Source organism: Caloenas nicobarica, chromosome Z (genome assembly GCF_036013445.1).
Source record: "Caloenas nicobarica isolate bCalNic1 chromosome Z, bCalNic1.hap1, whole genome shotgun sequence".
NCBI classification, from domain to species: domain Eukaryota; kingdom Metazoa; phylum Chordata; class Aves; order Columbiformes; family Columbidae; genus Caloenas; species Caloenas nicobarica.
The window spans coordinates 14617546-14634987 of NC_088284.1; the positions used below are offsets into that span (position 1 = coordinate 14617546).

The window sequence follows — 17442 nt, forward strand, 5'->3', positions numbered from 1 at the left end:
TTGCAGATTCGTAAAATCTTAGTTTGTATTTGTGACTCTGGCTTATATAAATATATAGTTGCAATTAAGTAACAGAGTCAACCATAAACTTTACCTCTGAATCAGAGCACAGGCTATGACCCACAAATTCCACAGTGATTACAAAATATTTAATGAACTTCTTCTAAGATACAAGCCTTAAGTAATTTACTAAATGTCTGATAACATAAGAGTAGGATTAGGAGGGGTTCTGGCAGAAATTCCAGTGGCTTTGCCTGCTTCACAGCTCCCCATCGCTTCAGAGATAGAGATTATGGTTTCTGGGGTAACTAGACACACACACACAAAAAAAGGACACATTGTCTAATTTGGTTTCCTGAGACTATCAGACCATTGTCGGGCCAGAAGCATAGCCTAAACATGATTATGAAAGAGATTTGTAACTTATTTAACCACTCATTTAATTCATAGTCATGCCTTACATACATTTTTAGTTTTAAGGGTTATTTGAATGTACAGTTTCTAACAAACAGTGACACTTCAAATTCACAGACATTATTAATCCACATAGAGGACAGATGGTTCTGTTGTGTATGTGCATATGTTACCACTGAGGGGGTTTGTACTTTGCTTCATGCCACACCCACACATAAATGTAAAGATTTGAATAAACATATAATTTTTCTGTGATATTTACATTTCTATATAGTTTATGTGCATACACACACAGATGATAGACCAGATTACCATTTCAGATCGCAGCTTTTCACACTGTGGCAGGGAGTAAATTACACAGGTCTTACAGCAGCGTAAGGACCAAAAGAGATGATATGTCGGTAAAGCTGAGAACTAGAGGTCCTTTAAAAAGAAAAGACTTAGTTTCATTCAGTATTTGCTAGCCAAAGCTATGGGCATAGGTATGCGTTCCCACGTGGACACTTGAGCTGTCTCTTTGTGACAGAGCTCTGCTCCATTTTCTTTTTCTGAAACCAGAAGAAGACACCTTGCTGCCGCTGCAAAGCCTGCAGGGCACTGCCACCGCCTGCCTTCAGGCGCATCAACCTTTCTTCAGCCGCACGGGCACTCCTGCCCTCTTCTCTCTGCACTTCCAAAGCTTCATGTCACGGCACCTGAAGACTCAGTGTGTTTCCACCTTTTCAGGTCCCATCTTCTCTACTTATCAAGGTTTGGGGGACTCAGAGACAGCATTCCTTCTTCCAGCTTCAATAGCATTTAGGTCACTAATGCTAGGTGAGACATCCAGGACCTAAACATGATGTTACTCGGACATCCTGGCTGGGGCAATGGCGCTATATTAAACCATGCTCAGGAATGTTCCCAGGCACTGGAAGGCGATTGTCAGTTCTGCTAAATGATTTGAGCGGCCCTGGTATGTTTTTGGCCCATGCCGACCTGCACTTCTCTGGAGCGTTCCTGGGCTGGGTTCAGGAGCCAGAGCACTGCAGTGGCCAACCCCAGCAGCTTGTGTGCAGCCACCCTGTCTTGCCAGGGCGAGGGGCTGCTCGAAGAGCTCACAGCTGTTTCATGCCACCAGGCCTCAGTGCCAGAGACTGTTCCCAGGCATGTTCAATTCACCAGCACACACAGAGCATTTGAGACTTCCCCAGATCAGCACTGATCACACGGGTATGCTTGCTAGAATCATATTCTCCGCTATTGAGCTCATCCCTTTCTAATAATTCAAGGCATTTAGTATTCACACTTACCATGAATACAGCCAATGCCTTGCAGGTGTCTATTTTACAGTTTATCAGCTGTTTTAAATCTAAATGTAATTATCTGTTCAAAATTCTCACCACAAACATTAGACTTCCAGTATGAGAACTCTTCCACATTCAGAACCAAGCAAAGGAGTTTGAATCCATAACCAGCTAAAAGTCCTCCAGTAAGTAACCTGACACCTTAAAATGACACCGGTGAATCATTCCACAGCCATCTGTTCTTGCCCAGTGCTGCTGTAAGCATCCCAAGCCCTGGTGAAATCCAAATGAAAAAAAAACAGCCCAGGTTACTGTCCACCAAAGAGCTTGCACTGAGCACTGTAACTGATTTTACTTTATCCTGTTCTGTTGGAAGGCTGTTTTCTTCCAGTATCCTTCATATTTAAAGATTCTCTGAGAAGCGTCCCACTCCCCCAGCCAAGACTTGGAGCAAATACCTCAAACACAGTTTAACTGTGCAGTGCTGAAGCCTGAAAGTCACTTAATACTACACTATGGGCTTGACTATTTTGGGCGAATAAACCCTTCCAAGAAACCTGTGACTTTCATGGGGCAGCTGCAGGAATTTTAACAGAGGTAGATTAGAAAATTTCAGAAAACTTAAATCTTGCAGAAAGCAATACTTCCTGACACTGCCTTGCCTTTCTCCCTCTCTGCTAAACAAGCACTACAACTTCATTTCCAAGGTGAGGAACCCAGGTGCTCAGTTGTATAAGTCACACTGTACAGGCCAGTGACGGCAAGTGAAGCATCAGCGTTCTCCCTGCACTGTGCTGTGACCTGTGGACACCTCCTTCCCTTACACAACCTCCTTCAGAGCTGTATTGGCAAGGGATGAGATGGAAAGTACTGACACAACCCAAGCAAGGACAAAAGGCCCTGCTCCTTTGCTCCAAAGCAATGGATGCACACTTGAGGAAAACCCTCTTCTAGTCAGGACAGCAGGTCAGTATTTAGCAGACCTGAGCAACTGAACCTTCAGGATGTGTGCATGAATGCCCCTGCATGACATTATTTTAGACCTGGACAGTGGTCAGCAACACTTTAAGGCCATGGAGGTGCTAAGCCAACATAGAAAATCAACAGCATTAACAAAAAAAAAAAAAAAAAAAAAGCAAACCACCAGCCACCCTGCATACACATAAAAACATAACCAAGCTTAAAAGATCAAAGAGTTTGGCTATATGCGTGCATTGTATAGAATAACTGGAACGTTTTACACAGCCAGCATTTTTTGCCTTGAGAATAATTAGGAGGGATTCAAGATGCCTAATTTCACTTCCAAGTCCTATCAGGCACTAGCTAAACTGTACTGCAAGCACCAACAAACTTGCATTTCCTGTTCTTAAATGTTTTGAGGCACTCCAGTTTTAACTGCTGAACTTTGAGATAGAGATCACAGTAACAGCAGCAGAACAGAACAAAGGGAAGGGAAGTGCAACTGAAGCAGAAGCTTAAACCAAAGCAGTAAACTGCATGTTGTCGATGTGCTTTTATTAAGAGGACGTGAAAAGGACATTATAAAGGATTCAAAGCATTTTTGGGTGGGGAGGGAGAGGAGGAAGTGATAACACTTGAAATAAATATTCCATGGAGATAAAATCTCTAATAATTTATTGACCTTCAGTTTCACATTGTGAAAAAAAAAAATGCAAGTTTTACAAAACCTTAAGATGTAGTAGCAAACAAAAAGACACAACATAGACAATTTTACTTCTTCACTTGCACAGTTTTCTTTTAGCACATGAACCACATTTTCAATAGCCAGGAAAGGGAACATTATTCTGGTCTAATCACTCTTATTCAGACAGGTGTCAAACCAAGAGAAAAGAGGCTACACAATTATACCAGAAGAGGAAGGCTGTCCTTTGTTACATGTTTCTACAGCAACCAGCCTGCAAAATAAGAGGAACCTTCCCATCTTATGCCAGGGTTTTTGTGTGCACTCCGCTGTGAACTGCATTTGCTTCAAAGCGTGGGGTGTTTTGCAGGACAGGAATAGTCAAGTAGCTAGCCAGGATTCCCACATCAATTCAAAGAGCAACAGCCCAGCGTATTCCCTGCAGAGCCAGAGGCCCACCCTGACTTCAGCTTCCTTCAGCCTGCACACAGGAATTAATCGAGGACTTGAAAGCAGACCACAACTTGGGAAACAGCTGTAGAAAATTCATCCCACTTTCGGAAGTTGCACAGTGCTACAAAACAGATTTTGTAAGCTAAGTAGTTAGATGCAGCACAGCTTCACATCTGGGTTCTAATCAGCTTGACAGAAAAAACAGGTCTCGAACCTACATGCCCTTCTTCAAACAAGGGGGCCCCTGGGGACCTGGTTCTTCCCTTCCTCATACCTCATGCAGTCCCCAGCGCCTGGGGAGAGGACATGCAAAGCACAGGAACTCTGATTTTATGGCTCTCTTCACACTCCCGGGAGTGATCCACAAGATGAAAGGCAACAGTAATTCAAGGCTGTTTGCTTCAACAGGGCAACCTGTGCAAGTACAGGAATACAGAAAGAAGACATACTCTATCTAAAATGTTTTCCTATTGCTTAAAAGCCACCTAAGAGATAAGAACTAATACTTGGGGGGAGGGAGCGGGGGAAGGCTGTGGGTTTAAACACTTTTAAAATCTATCATTTCAAGAAATCAGTTTAACCAGAGAAACTATAACTGTTCACATCTAGCTGGGCCTCACTCTTTAAAAAACTGCTAATGCCTTTGCTAATTAACCAACGTTGTCCCAATACTCACAGAACTCCAAATACTTTATTTCTGAAATGTAAGGGTCTACTCCAAACAGCAAGTCAAATGTAAGGCAGCACAGAGAAACTTCCAGTGACCAGTGTAAACACTTTCAGATGACAAAGCTTTCACAGATACAGCTACATCACTGTCACACAAAAAGGCAAGCATCACCAAAGTGACTATTATTGTTTTGCATGCACACATGCAGCTGTTTACTTATACCGCAGCACACACCCATCATGTTACTGAATGTGCCAGCTAAGTTGGGGTCCAGAAACATTTAGGAAAAAAACACAATACAATACATGCTTCATAACAGGATCTGGCAAAGAAAGCACCTGCATAACATAAGCTTCTGAAATCCAGAATAAAAAGAGTAGCTTCATCTCTGTCTCAAGAGAAGACTGGTAAGAAACAAATTTATTAAAAAAAAAAATAATAATCAAAGTTTGGTTTCTCAGGATTGTATCTGACGCTTCTGAGCAACCAAGTGTTTAAAGACACACCCGGCTAAGAAAAATAAAAGGCAGCAGAGTCTGAGGGCTACTTTTAAGATTAAGAGGTTTGAAATTCATTTTATATCCCCATAAGAATTTTGCTAGAGCACTTGGGTCTTGGACACCTGGGCACTCAGCTGATCATCTGAAATCCAGATGGATGAGGCAATCCAGTCAGTGCAAAATTGCTGCTCTTTTTTTTTTTTGTTAAGACTTCATCACTAACCTATCTTGAGGCTTTTTGAATCACCATATCCACTCATTCAGTTCAATGTGGTTATACTGTAGGTACCCCTCTTCCAACCCAATAAATAAATAAATAACTTTGGACAATGACTTCATCTGGGCTTGGTATCCAGAAGCTCTTCCACAGTATTTGCGTTGCAATCAGGAAGCTGCACAAAGAGAGAGCTGCAAGAGATTTTGGCTGTTTCCAGATTAGAAATTGAAAGGCATTACCAACAAATGAAATGTAGCAAGGACACCATCTACAAGACACACCACATGCAACCTGCGGAGCTGGTGGCCTGAGAAAGTGACCTCCATGGCTTCTTCCTTTAGTACGTGTGTAATTTAAGATCCTGCCTTGTAATCCTTCCATTTCTGACCGGGAAGCCACCCCTCCCTCCCACCTCCAACTGTTACCCAACAGTTTTCTTTCTTTGTGCAGCAAGAGCAAGTCAGAGATCACAAAATGTGCAAAACATACAACAATTCACACAGGCCCTTGCAACATAAAGACAATTGCAGGCATTGTTTCAGCATGCAAGCACTGAACAATAAATAACTATATCTACAAGTAACATAACAAGAATGGGACAGTTTGGATTACTTATAAATACAGGGAGGAAAGGGAACAAGGAGCATTTCGGGGACATCATTTGTTCCCCACTGTTGCAAAAAACTTTTCACCACTAGGATGTTCCTTATCAAGTGGAAGGTCACTCAGAGCACACAGGACAATGCAACATGGGACCTACAAGATGCTGTAGGCACTGCCCACAGACAAGCATGCTCCAGCGAGCAGAGCTCAGCAGCAGTACCGCTGTATCTTCATGCACAGCAGCATCTCACTGTTTCAGACCTGGCCTGCTTCCCTTGAAGCTGGCTCTGGCACTTCAAACCATCACAAAGAGAGGTGACAACCATTTCAAATTTCACATACAAACAGCAGAGTCCGTGGAAATGGAGTGCTGGGTGCTGCACAGCTCATATAAGTTTTGTCTCTTCTTCTCCTTTGAAGGACTGATTAATATTAGCATTAATCCACAATTACTAGTACAAGGACCACATCATAGATTCATCCATTTGTATTTAGGCCATGTGCTGAAGCACTGAAGACAGGCTTTTTTCCTCCAATTCCTTCATGTCTAGGTTAGAAATTTGCAAGGTGCAGACGATTTTCTTCAAATGCAAGAGACACTAGATGATTTTTCTTCATTGAAACCGTTTCTCCAGATCTGAGGTTCCAATTCTCTTCTCCAAATAGAGGAGTAAACTAAAAGCATGAGGAACAAAAAAAAAGAGAGAGAAAAGACTTAAAGGGTTTTGCTGAGACAATGTACCACAAGGTTTCTGTTAGGTGTCACAGAAAATCTAGAAGCTAGGCTTAGGATAAAATCAAGTTGATGGGCTGCCCTGCTGCACCAACACCTCAGTGTTCCTGTGTCATGCATAGCCAAGTACCGATAAAGAAGCCAGACAGGAACATAATTATTTAGGGTCAGATTCTGCCTTAATTATCCTACTAGCCTTACTCTGCACACATCCTACTGATGCAAGAAAGAATTCAATTTTTTGGCTTTAAATTCATTCATTCGAAACCTAAATCAAGCTGTCCAAACACAGTTCAATGGGCTCTATATCCTGCATACTTCAACATTTCTGTGTTCCCCCAAAATGTTAAAGGTTTGTGGATTTGTTTTAAGCAGACATAATCTTGTGCAACTTCTCTTCCACAAAAGGCCACATGAACACTTAGTGCAACAAGTTTTTTCTATTCCTGGGCCAAGGCAAACCTGGTTGGAGTAGAGCAGAAGGGCAGGTGAAGGTGTCTCAACCCAATGCCTCCGTTTACCATGATGAATTCTGAATTGAATTTACGCACAATATAGAAAGGGACATATAATCCCCTTACGTAAAACATATCTGCTATTCCTGAGAGCAATAGTCTGTCTCATTTCTTTTCACGCAATGCACCACACACCAATAAGCCCATCACAGAGTCTTTTATAAAAATTGATGTTTCAATGAGAAATTCACCGTTTGGATGCTAAGATTGTGCTTTGCTTTTTCACTATGAAGCTGTATTAAAATTCCAATTTCCAAACCTTTATCAGCTCATCACGGTCACTTCTGACAGCACTGCTAGAATTTTAGGAGGCAAATCCCACATCGTTACAATGCCGAGGAGTTCCAATGAACTCGCATTGAACATACCACCTCCCTTTGAAGCTGTCTAAGGAAAACAGGGAACATTCACAGGAAACACTGCAGCCTACGTAACAGCCCAGAGCACCAAGACTTTTTGCAACTGTGGGCTTGAAACAGACTATCTTCATTATATCTAAAAAACTCTCAGTACTTAGTGTTGATTAGTCTTTGCTAGACATTCTTCAGGGTAGCATGTCATTCTTCCCACTGAAACACATGTATGAATACTGCAGCCAAAACAATGTTTCCTGTCATGAGATGAACTTTAAAAAAAAATTATAAACAATTCCAAAATGGATGGGAAAAGAAAAAATCCCCAACCTAATCAAAAGCCCCAAGTCTGAGGAATGGGACAAAGCAGACTGAACTCTTCCAAAAGCTGTCAGACTGGGGCCACACAGCGCCATGAAAACAGAGGGTAATCAGAAGTAATTTCCTTTTTGTCCCTCCTACCCACTGACAAAGCAGCAGGAGTCAGTAGGAAAAAAAAAAACAACAAACAACCCAGTACTTGCTGGCTGAGCACACGGCATTGGAGAGATTTCAGTCTATGACTCTGTTCAGCCGGTTATCTTGTGTGTTAAGTCAGTTATTTTGTGTGTTAGTGAAGCAGTGGCTTTTAACAAGATACTGCAAAGCAAAGGAAAGCTTTTAGCACCGTTACATTCTGAAGACTCTTTTTCAAAATAAAACACTCCCTCTCATGTACTGTAAACTTCAGAACAATTAAGTTGGTCTCAGAAGAATAAGTCAATATTTTTCTTGGCACAGGTCTAAGTCCGGACATTCAATACTGTTGGTCTGACAACAGTGGGAACTGCTGAAAGTCAGTAAGAATAGAAATTAACTGAAGATGTCGAGAAGTTGTTTCCAGCTAGGGAGGAAGCCACTGCACAGAAATCAGGGCTTCCATTTGCTGGTGGCTGTCAGGGGTGCGACTGTTCCCAGCACCCAGGATCTGGTAAGCCTCAAGGGTTCAGCCCTGCTTTCCTACAAGTCAGTCTGGGCATAACAAAGCCAGGAGTGAGGGCAGCGTCTTCAAGAGAAACAGGCACCTGAGACAAAGAGCAGCTGATGGCACAAAGCAGAATTTCACACTGGATTTCCACACTGACCTGCTGCTTTGCACAGGCTCAGCCTTCTATTCTTCACTCAACCAAGGCTCCCAGTCAGCTGAAAAATAACTACAAGATGAATCCTCAGTGTACCACAGAGAAAGGAATTTCACAACTACCCTGCATTTCTAGGTATATACTTCGATCTACATTGCTTTAAAGGCATTTGGGTTTCATGTTACTGCAAGAGTCAAGCAAATGTCTCCAGCTGCAGAAGACACCAGAAAAAAAGATATGATCAGTTCCAAACAGAAGAACCTAGGGATGTCTTTATACACAAGCTGTTCTTCCCATTTTCTGGAGAACGTCCACCAGTATGGACTTCTGGGTAAGCTGGATGCAAATGCAGAGTGTGTTTAATTACTGCAATTGTATTTATTTGCCTTGTTCGTTCTAACCTGTCTGCCTTGATGGTACCACTATACACTGTTCAAATTCAACAAGAAATTACCACTCACAGGGTATGGATTATTTAGGATTAAGTATGCCACTATATTTGTTTCGCTGGCTGATGGTAACTCTGACTCTGTACTAAAGTCTCAAGCGGGGAGTGGGGGAAAAGAACAACAAAACACTAAGGGGATTCTGCCAGATTTGTTGCAAAATACATAGATTAATTGTTCTGGAAAAATGTCAGTGACTTATTTTAAGTGACGTAACTGTAGAAAAGATAAAAATAAGGAACAAAAACAGTAACAGTTGAAGTAACAGTTAGTAGTGAGGATGAAAAAACAGATTTGAAAAACATTGGTAAAATGTGTATGCACTCAGCTTTTTTAGTGCTTTTTTATGAACATTTTCTCCCCTCAGAAATTCACAACAATCAAACATGCAAGGCCAAATTCAGACTTGCTTGTGAGAAGATACAATGCTGAAGTTGCATCGGGTAAGAGCTTGGCCTATTATGTATAATTAAATTGTTTTGGAACATTGTGTGCTATAGACTAGTAATTATTGCAGCCAGCAATATTAATTATATGTCTTTCTGACACTATATCTAGTCTAACATATATGACCATAAGTATTTCGAAAAATCTGTATTTTAAAGTGTATCAGTGGAGCAAATGTAACCTTAGTCTATGCGGGTGCAACCATGCTGTCTAGGTGAGATGGAAAATTAGGCCTGAAGTGCCTGTAAAACACCTTTCATAAGACAGCAAGTTTCCCCAAAGGCTGTCTGCATGAAGAAAGCATGCTGTCTGCCTGGAAATTCAAGTGAATTCGCTATCAGGATTCACTTCAGAGTTTACAGTATCTTTTCTGGGTTCTGTTACTGATTATACAGAGTGACCTAGCCTCTGTAGTCAGGAAAACAGTGCTGAACCCTTGTTTAGCATGCATTTAGTATTTAAATGCAGAGCAAGATTCAATTTCCAAAACATTGCCTGCATTTCCCCACAAGCTGAAAACATTATTTTTGCTCAGTCCTTTACATCTAAATCACGTAGGAAAAGGCCTCATAAACGGGTGTAAGGTACATGGCAAACTACTTCCAGCATCTGGCTTTGTCACAGACATGGTGCCTGGCTTACAATAGCCCGTGAATGTACACCTCAGTTACTCCAGCTGTAAAACTGAATATACTCACCCTCCTCAGAGCTGCTGCTGAAAAGCTTTGTGAAAAGCATGGTTACAGTGGAATTCAAAGGTGCTATTTCTTACCTGATAATTTGTAATTGCAACATACACACAATTATGAGGGGAGGTGCTTCCATGTGCTGACAAACGCTGTGGGAATTAACGAATAGGGCACAGTTGTTATGCTGTTCCATACATCCAATGTGGGATCGTAGCAGTCCAGCGTTTTGCACCTCTGAATGCCAAAGTAGCCTCCAACCACGTACAATTTGTTTCCAGATGCCACTGCATGGCAGCTCATTCGCTTAGCGGTCACATCGCCCACCTTAGTCCACTGGTATGTCTCACTGTTGAATTTATAAGCGGAGCATGCAGAGAATTCAGTATCTCCACCCATAATAAAAATCTGGTTACCCAGAACAGCTGCAGCTGTGTAGCGCCAGGGCTGGGGGCAGGTGGCTGGTACTGTCCATCTGTTTTCACATTGATCATAGCACTGAACTTTGGGCAGCTTGTCATGGCTAACACTAGTACCTCCAAAAGCAAACAGCTTAAGCTTTGCACTGACTACAGCTGCATTGCTTACTCCCTCTCGCAGTGGGGCAACCATGGTCCATTTGTTGGTCACGGGGTCATATTGTTCTACTTGTTTTAAGGATACTGAAGGGGAAGCTGGAAGGCAACCAGTTGCTGCAGTGTGTCCTCCTACTACATATAAACAGTGCTTAAGTTCAGCAGAGCCATGCCCAAACCTAGCAACCAGCATGGGAGCGGCCTTCGACCACTCCTCATGAAGGGTGTCATACACCCATACATCTTTGGAGACTCCATTTTCTGACCCTCGTCCCCCAGTGATATACACTTTGCAGCCTATGGCACAAGCGCTAAACTCTTTCCGTGGACTTGGTATGTCAGCCTTTGGAATGATCTCCTTTGCCTTTTGGTCCACCAGGTACAACTTGTCACACATAAAGGTTTGGCCACCCAAAAGAAAAAGTGAATGGCCAGTTTTACGGGGTCTGGCACACAAGCTAGTGACCACCCCATCATTCTGTAATATCTTTAACTTGCATCTTATTGATTCTTCTACAATCTCTTTGCTTTTCCTTTGCTTGGTGATAAGTTCTTCCATGGCCACATTCTCCATAAGGTATATGGCTGGCAAGAGGGCCAGTCTCACTGTCTGCAATAGCTCGGGCAGATAACGGTGACGCTTACTCAGGTCATAGTTGACCCAGTTGATGGCTGATTCATATACCAGCCTTTCATCTTCGGTTTCTAATTCTTCACTGGAAAGAAGCTGCACTACCATGTCTTTTGGCAGCTGGAGGAAGTCTTCACCTTTACTGATACTCTGGAAGTTGCTAAGGCACATCCTCCAAGAGAGTTCGTACAGCTTGGTGCACTGGTGAGCATCTGACAGTAGCAGCATGCCAAGACAGTTGGTCGGATGAAGGTTTTTCTCCAGAAATTCTGCACAAGCATCCCGAATGTCCTGAAACTCCAGCATGTCACCAGCCTCCAGCAGCGACTCCGCATTCTCCTCGTTGATGATGACCCTGGAGGAATATGCATAGTCCAGAAGAAGCTCCAGGACTTCCGGGTGAATAGAATTATGAAAGTTGACTTCACTGTCCTGGCTTTCTTTCAATCCTCCACTGAACATTGCTTCGAAATAGCGGCTACAAGCAGCTAGAACAGCTCTGTGGCAGGGGAATGACCTGTTCCCAGCATGGAGAAGTACGTCTGTAAAAAGCCGCTGCTGACGCAGAAGGTTCAGGTGAGTAAGGACACTATCAGCATAGGATGACTTGTGGAACAAGTATATGTTTATGGAGCCAGTACTGGCTCTAGATTTGCGATTTTCATGCATGCTGACTGACATTTTCTTTCACACCTATAAACAAAGAAAAAATTAATAAGATTAATAAGACCGTTAAATTCATTATTATTTTTTACATATCAAAAAGTGTATCTATTATTCACTGTAAGATGGGAAAAAAGCTTTAATTTATAGAGGAGTGGACAGAGAATTGCATCTACCTTTAGCATGTGTTTATTTTTTTGTAAGATGAGTTTCATAAATGACATACTCTAAATTCATTACCCAAGAGCAGGTTTATCTTGGGAAACCTGATCTCCAACTTTCACAGCAATACAGTAAGCAAGTAAGTCAGAGGAGAAAGAAAAGGAACCAGGACTGATTTTCTCACCCTTCCCCAACCTAGACCAGCTGATTCATTACATACGTACACATGCACATGCTTGAAACATTCTGCTGTACTGAATCATAGCAGAAAGAGCTACCAGACAGAATACCTAAGGAATGTCAAAAGCTGCACAGGGAACAAAAACCTACTAATCCCATTAGGAAGCTTCCCTTTTGGTATAATGATTCAATATGCAACAGCAGAGAGTGAAAAAGGGAATTTTAAAATAAAAACCTAGCAACAATCACAAATTTAGACTTGTGAAACCACAGGAAAAAAAAAAAAAGACAAGTGAATTTTAGAGATTACATCTTGAACTCTGCCAGTGGCCACCTGCTATGGTGATACAGCATATACACAGGCAGTCAGCACAAAAATGTGTTTTGAACATCAGCTGAAGTCACCGAGGCATTGCCTCTGAAGCTACCTTGAGAATCAGGTACTCAGAGCACAGGCCATTGGTTCATTTTGAGGTTTGGAGGAGGCATAAAACAGAAGACATATCCTGTCCTACCACAGTCCTAACAAACATGACACTGTTCAGTCCCTGTTTCGAGGTGAATGTTACTGTTACCTGCCATTATATTATATGCAGGTATACGTATTATTATACCAGCAAGTTTCCAGATTTAATTAAGAGTCAAACGAAAATAGTATGGAGGGGAAATGGAGGAATACTAGTAGCCATTTAACACCAATGGTCAAAAAGCCACAGTGCAAGTAATAGGAGATAAAGTATACAGAGCCCAGTGTAAGCTGCGGCTGTGTTCAGCGCTCTAACAATCCCACTTCTTTCTCTGCAAACTGCACAGGAAGCTTGGAGAAAGAAGAGAATCGAAATTCCCTAATTATGCTGATATTTGCATGGCCAGAGTCCCTTTTACTGCACCTTCAAATGAGGAACATGGCAAAAGCCGACCTGGGAAGCACCCAATGCCCAAAGTCAGAGCATGACCTGGGGCCGCTTGTGGAGGTTTTTAATGTGGATATAGTTCCCTCCCTGAGACTCAACCATTTTCATATTTCTGAGCATGTTTAAGCAATACAGAACTGTACAACTCTAGTCCCGGATTTCATGGTTCAAGATGACACAAGCCTCAGAAAAAGCATTTTTTTAATTAAATACATGTCTTTTTCTAGATTCAAATGACCAGAACCTTCAACAAAATAAAACCCACAGATGATTAATTTCAGCAGTGGACTCCATTTCGGAACAAGCTATCTGCAGATATCAAATATGCAACATCTGCAGATTAACTGCAGCATAGCCAGTACCATCCTCCTTGTTAGCTGTGCTAACCTACAGAATAATTGATTCATGACCTGGAACAGCAAGTTTGTGACACACCTTTCCCTTCAGTCACAGCAAAAAAGCCCCTCAAACCAACATCAATTAAGGAACAGAGAGACTCCTTACTGAAAACAACCATAGCCCATTTCCTTTAATCTGGAACATGACTTCCCCGATGAAACTTAACTGGGATTGAAAAGAACAAGGAACACAGCTCAATATACAGCGCTCAACCCCAAATCCTCCAAAACAGAGAAGAATCCTTCCAATCAGAGCCACAAGTTAGAATATCTGCCTCACTCTACCATGCAAAAGTTTGGAAAGGTATTCTGTAAGTGCTTCCTAGACCAACCTAGTCAATGCGTTAAGCACAGAACGACTTAAAGAGGCTGGTAAGTCTTCACAACACAAATCCTTTTAAAAAGAAAATGAAATTACTTTAAATGCAACTGTATTGTCTGGCAAATAAAGACTCAGATGGCATTCAAGGATCCTCAGCACTAATCTCAGGCTAAAATTGCCCACTGAATCTACAGCAAAAAAGATTATACTGATCATATCCAGGTTGAAACCTGCTGGAACTGAAGGATTACAGAAAGGTTCATGGTTTGAAATACTAGTCCACAAGCATTTTGGGGGCACAGATGGGAAGGTGAACTCTTTACTGGCAAGGCACCCCCTGCAATTTTTTCAAGCTTTTCTAGGCACCTTACCATTTAAAACCCTATTACAATGCAGTGCAAAGCATTCGTTGGATCTCTATAGATTGGCTTTCCTCATACTGAGGACCTGCTCCTGCAAGGTCTCCTTGCCAGTGAGCAGGATGGGAGCTAAACACCCACTATCAGAGACAATAGAGTCACCAGGAGCTAAAGACGCTCCATTGTCCCTCTGCTCTCCATCCCGATTAACTGAATGTATAGACACCACAGTCTAGGCGTGTCAGGATCTCTATGGAAACACAGTTCCTCTCTTTTCCCCCTATATATTGGGGGAATTCAGTGCACCGAAAACTTCCTCTTATTATTCACACAGGGTTCAGAAACAGGGCAGGTAAAGTTCATGTCAGAAGCTGCAAACATGGACGTTCAGATGTTTCAGCGGGCTCTGTACTCCTGTGAGCGCCGCTTCCTCAGCATTATTCAGAATGAGCCCATAACCACAACAAAATAAAGGCAAACATAAAAAACCCACCCTGCAGTTATGGCTGTGTTGGAGGCTAGTGAGCTACAGACCGTATGCAGAGGGGAGGAACAGATCACTGTGTGTTACCCAAGCCCACCCACAGCCATAGTAACGTATACAGTATAGTAACACCACTGTAAAAAAAAAAAAATTATAATAGCCACTCTCAAAGAGTTACTGAACAAGGCACTTAGTGTTTCAACCCACTAAAACAGAAGATTTGGTCTTTCAGTGAGCAAAGCCATTTCTCACGAAGCACTTGCAGATTTCACGCATGCTGGTCTTTAACTGTTCCAGTAACACTGCCTTTATCATCACAATGTCACCGACTGAGAAGAATTCTAAGCATGCCATTTCACATTTAGGATAAGCTAACATATTTCCCCAAATAGAACAAAGATACACATCTATACCTATCTTCTTTCTCCACTGTGGTTGCTGAGATGAGTTCACACGTGGACTAGCTGAACAAACACTCTTACCAGCAATTATCATAATTTACTAACAGGTAGTGTTTCTGTAGACGTCCTTTTGCAGTTTCTGACAATTAGCTCAGTCCTGAATCTTACAAGAACATTAAAATGTATAAATGACATCTCTGATTTCTCTATTTAGTGTTGGAAATTATGCAATCCTCAAATACTTCAGCAGAGATAACTTAAAGTCAGTAAGCAAATGTTCATCTTGAATAATATGAGTCAAATCCCTTCAGGCGTTTTTTCCTTAGAAATAATAACATTTGTATGTAAAAGACAAGAAGTGGTCAGTAAATTACAGATATAGATTTTATCTAGGAACAGAGGCTGAACCAAGACTTTGATTTATAATTACACTTCAACAGGCTACTTGTCACAGCAGCCCAATAGTAAACACGACTTTAAACAACAGACTCCCTGCACTCCTTAACAGCTCTGCAGTATGCAGGTCTCAGCCTAAATCAAATGAAAAATTACGTATTTTCAAATTACTGACGCATCCCTGATGTAGGCTCATTTTAATATGACTCTGTAATTACATGGTTGTGGTTGCAGTTTTGTTTCGAATCAGTAAAACTGCTGAAGGAGAGGAAATCTCCTAAGCATCCCATCGATTTACCTAACACCGCTTTCAATTGCTAAATCTGCAGCGATACTATCAGTTTTGCAGAATCAAATCTCTAGCACAAAGTCAGTGGCTTCCTAGGACCTGCAGCGAGATGGAAAGCAGAACACGCTGCTCCTGCTAGGAATGCACTACCGCTCACCACACGCAGACAAAGAAACCCAACTCTAAATTCCCCCCAGTTCACTCTGTCACAACGCCTAAACAACTCCGCATATGAGAAGAAACCTGCTGGGTTTCTTCCCAACCTGATAAAGAAACAGTATGAGAAGTTAAAATGCGTTTGGTTTCCTTTATAGAGCAACAACCACGTGCGAAAGTTTCTGTCCCAGCGCAGGGAGAGCAGCGTCGCGGGCAGCTCCGGGCGCAGCGAGGCGCTCGCTCGCTCCCCTGCGCTGCCGCACGCCCGCTGAGGGATGCTCTGGACCTCCCGGCGCGCCGAGAAGGCTGAACCGCATCGGTGAGGCTAGCAGCCCTCCTGACAGGAGCCGGCACCGTCCCAGAGCAGCCGCGTACCGGAGACAACAGCTATCGAGAAGGTCTAACCACCGGCCACCCAGCGCCCCCGCGCCTGCAGAAGGGGCGATGTTCCTCGGCACTCCGGGCTGAGCGGAGGGCCGGGCTCTGGCTGTGCCGGGGACAAGCAGGGCAGTCCGGCTCCAGCCGCAGCGGCACCGCAGAGCCCCGCGGGCGCGGACTGGGCGGCGCTGCAGCCAGCGCGTACCCAGGCAGCGCCCGTCCCGAGCGTGCGGCAGCTCGGCCCCCGCAGCCCGGCAAGCGGGGCCGCCCCCTGCCCCGCGGACCCGCTGCCTCCCGACCGCGGCCGGCGCTGCAACAGGTCGGCGGGCACCGACTTACAGCAGCGGCTTCTGCGCGAACGCGGACGTCCCTGTGCCTCGGCGGGCTGCTCAGCGCCGCGCATGAGAGATGAACACGGCTGCCGGCTCGGCGGTCCCACGGAGAGGCGGCCGGGCAGACTGCGCTGCCGGGAGCCGCGCAGCGCCGGGCAGAGGTAGTGTAGCTGGCGGGAGGCGGGCCGCGGAAGAAGGGCGGGAGGTAGGAAACAGAGACGGAAGGAGGGGAAAAAGCAGACGACCGCTGCTGCTGGCACCGCCGGCCGCGGCTCTGCCCCGGCGGCGGCGCGGAGAAGGGGTATATGGGCTGGGGGCGGAGGAGAGTTTATGCAAAGCCGATGAGTGACAGGCGGGGGAGGGACCAGAGGAAGCGGGTAGCGCTCTCACAGGAGTTGCTGTCGCGGTCGGCGGCAGGGAAGGTGCTGAGCTGGCACCGCGCCGTCCCGCCGGGGGCTGCAGGGCTCCTTCCCCTGCCCGCGGGGTCAGCCGGACCAGCCTCCCGCTGTGCGGGCTGGCGCACACCCCGCGATCCCGGCGTCTGCACCCTGGCCGTAGGGCGAGCCCTGCCGGCGGGGCGGCACTTCGCAGAGCTGGGGGGCGTTCCGCGGGCACCGGGCTGCCAGTGCTCGCAGCGCTCGGAGGGAAGGAGGAGGCGAGCACCGCTTTGCAGCCAGCCGAATAACTGTACGGGGGGAGAGGAGCCGAGCGCAGGA

At 44.2% G+C, this 17442-nt stretch overlaps 1 protein-coding gene across 1 annotated transcript; it reads right to left on the minus strand.

The window, feature by feature from the left end:
* Positions 1 to 3316: 3316 nt before the first annotated feature.
* On the minus strand, positions 3317 to 16783 carry ENC1 (ectodermal-neural cortex 1). Its single transcript, XM_065656106.1, has 3 exons — positions 16734 to 16783; positions 10173 to 11985; positions 3317 to 6460 (listed from the first exon to the last, which is right to left on the minus strand). Exon 2 carries the CDS (start codon positions 11971 to 11973, stop codon positions 10204 to 10206), a length of 1770 nt encoding a protein of 589 aa, XP_065512178.1. The 5' UTR covers positions 11974 to 11985; positions 16734 to 16783; the 3' UTR covers positions 3317 to 6460; positions 10173 to 10203.
* Positions 16784 to 17442: the final 659 nt, after the last annotated feature.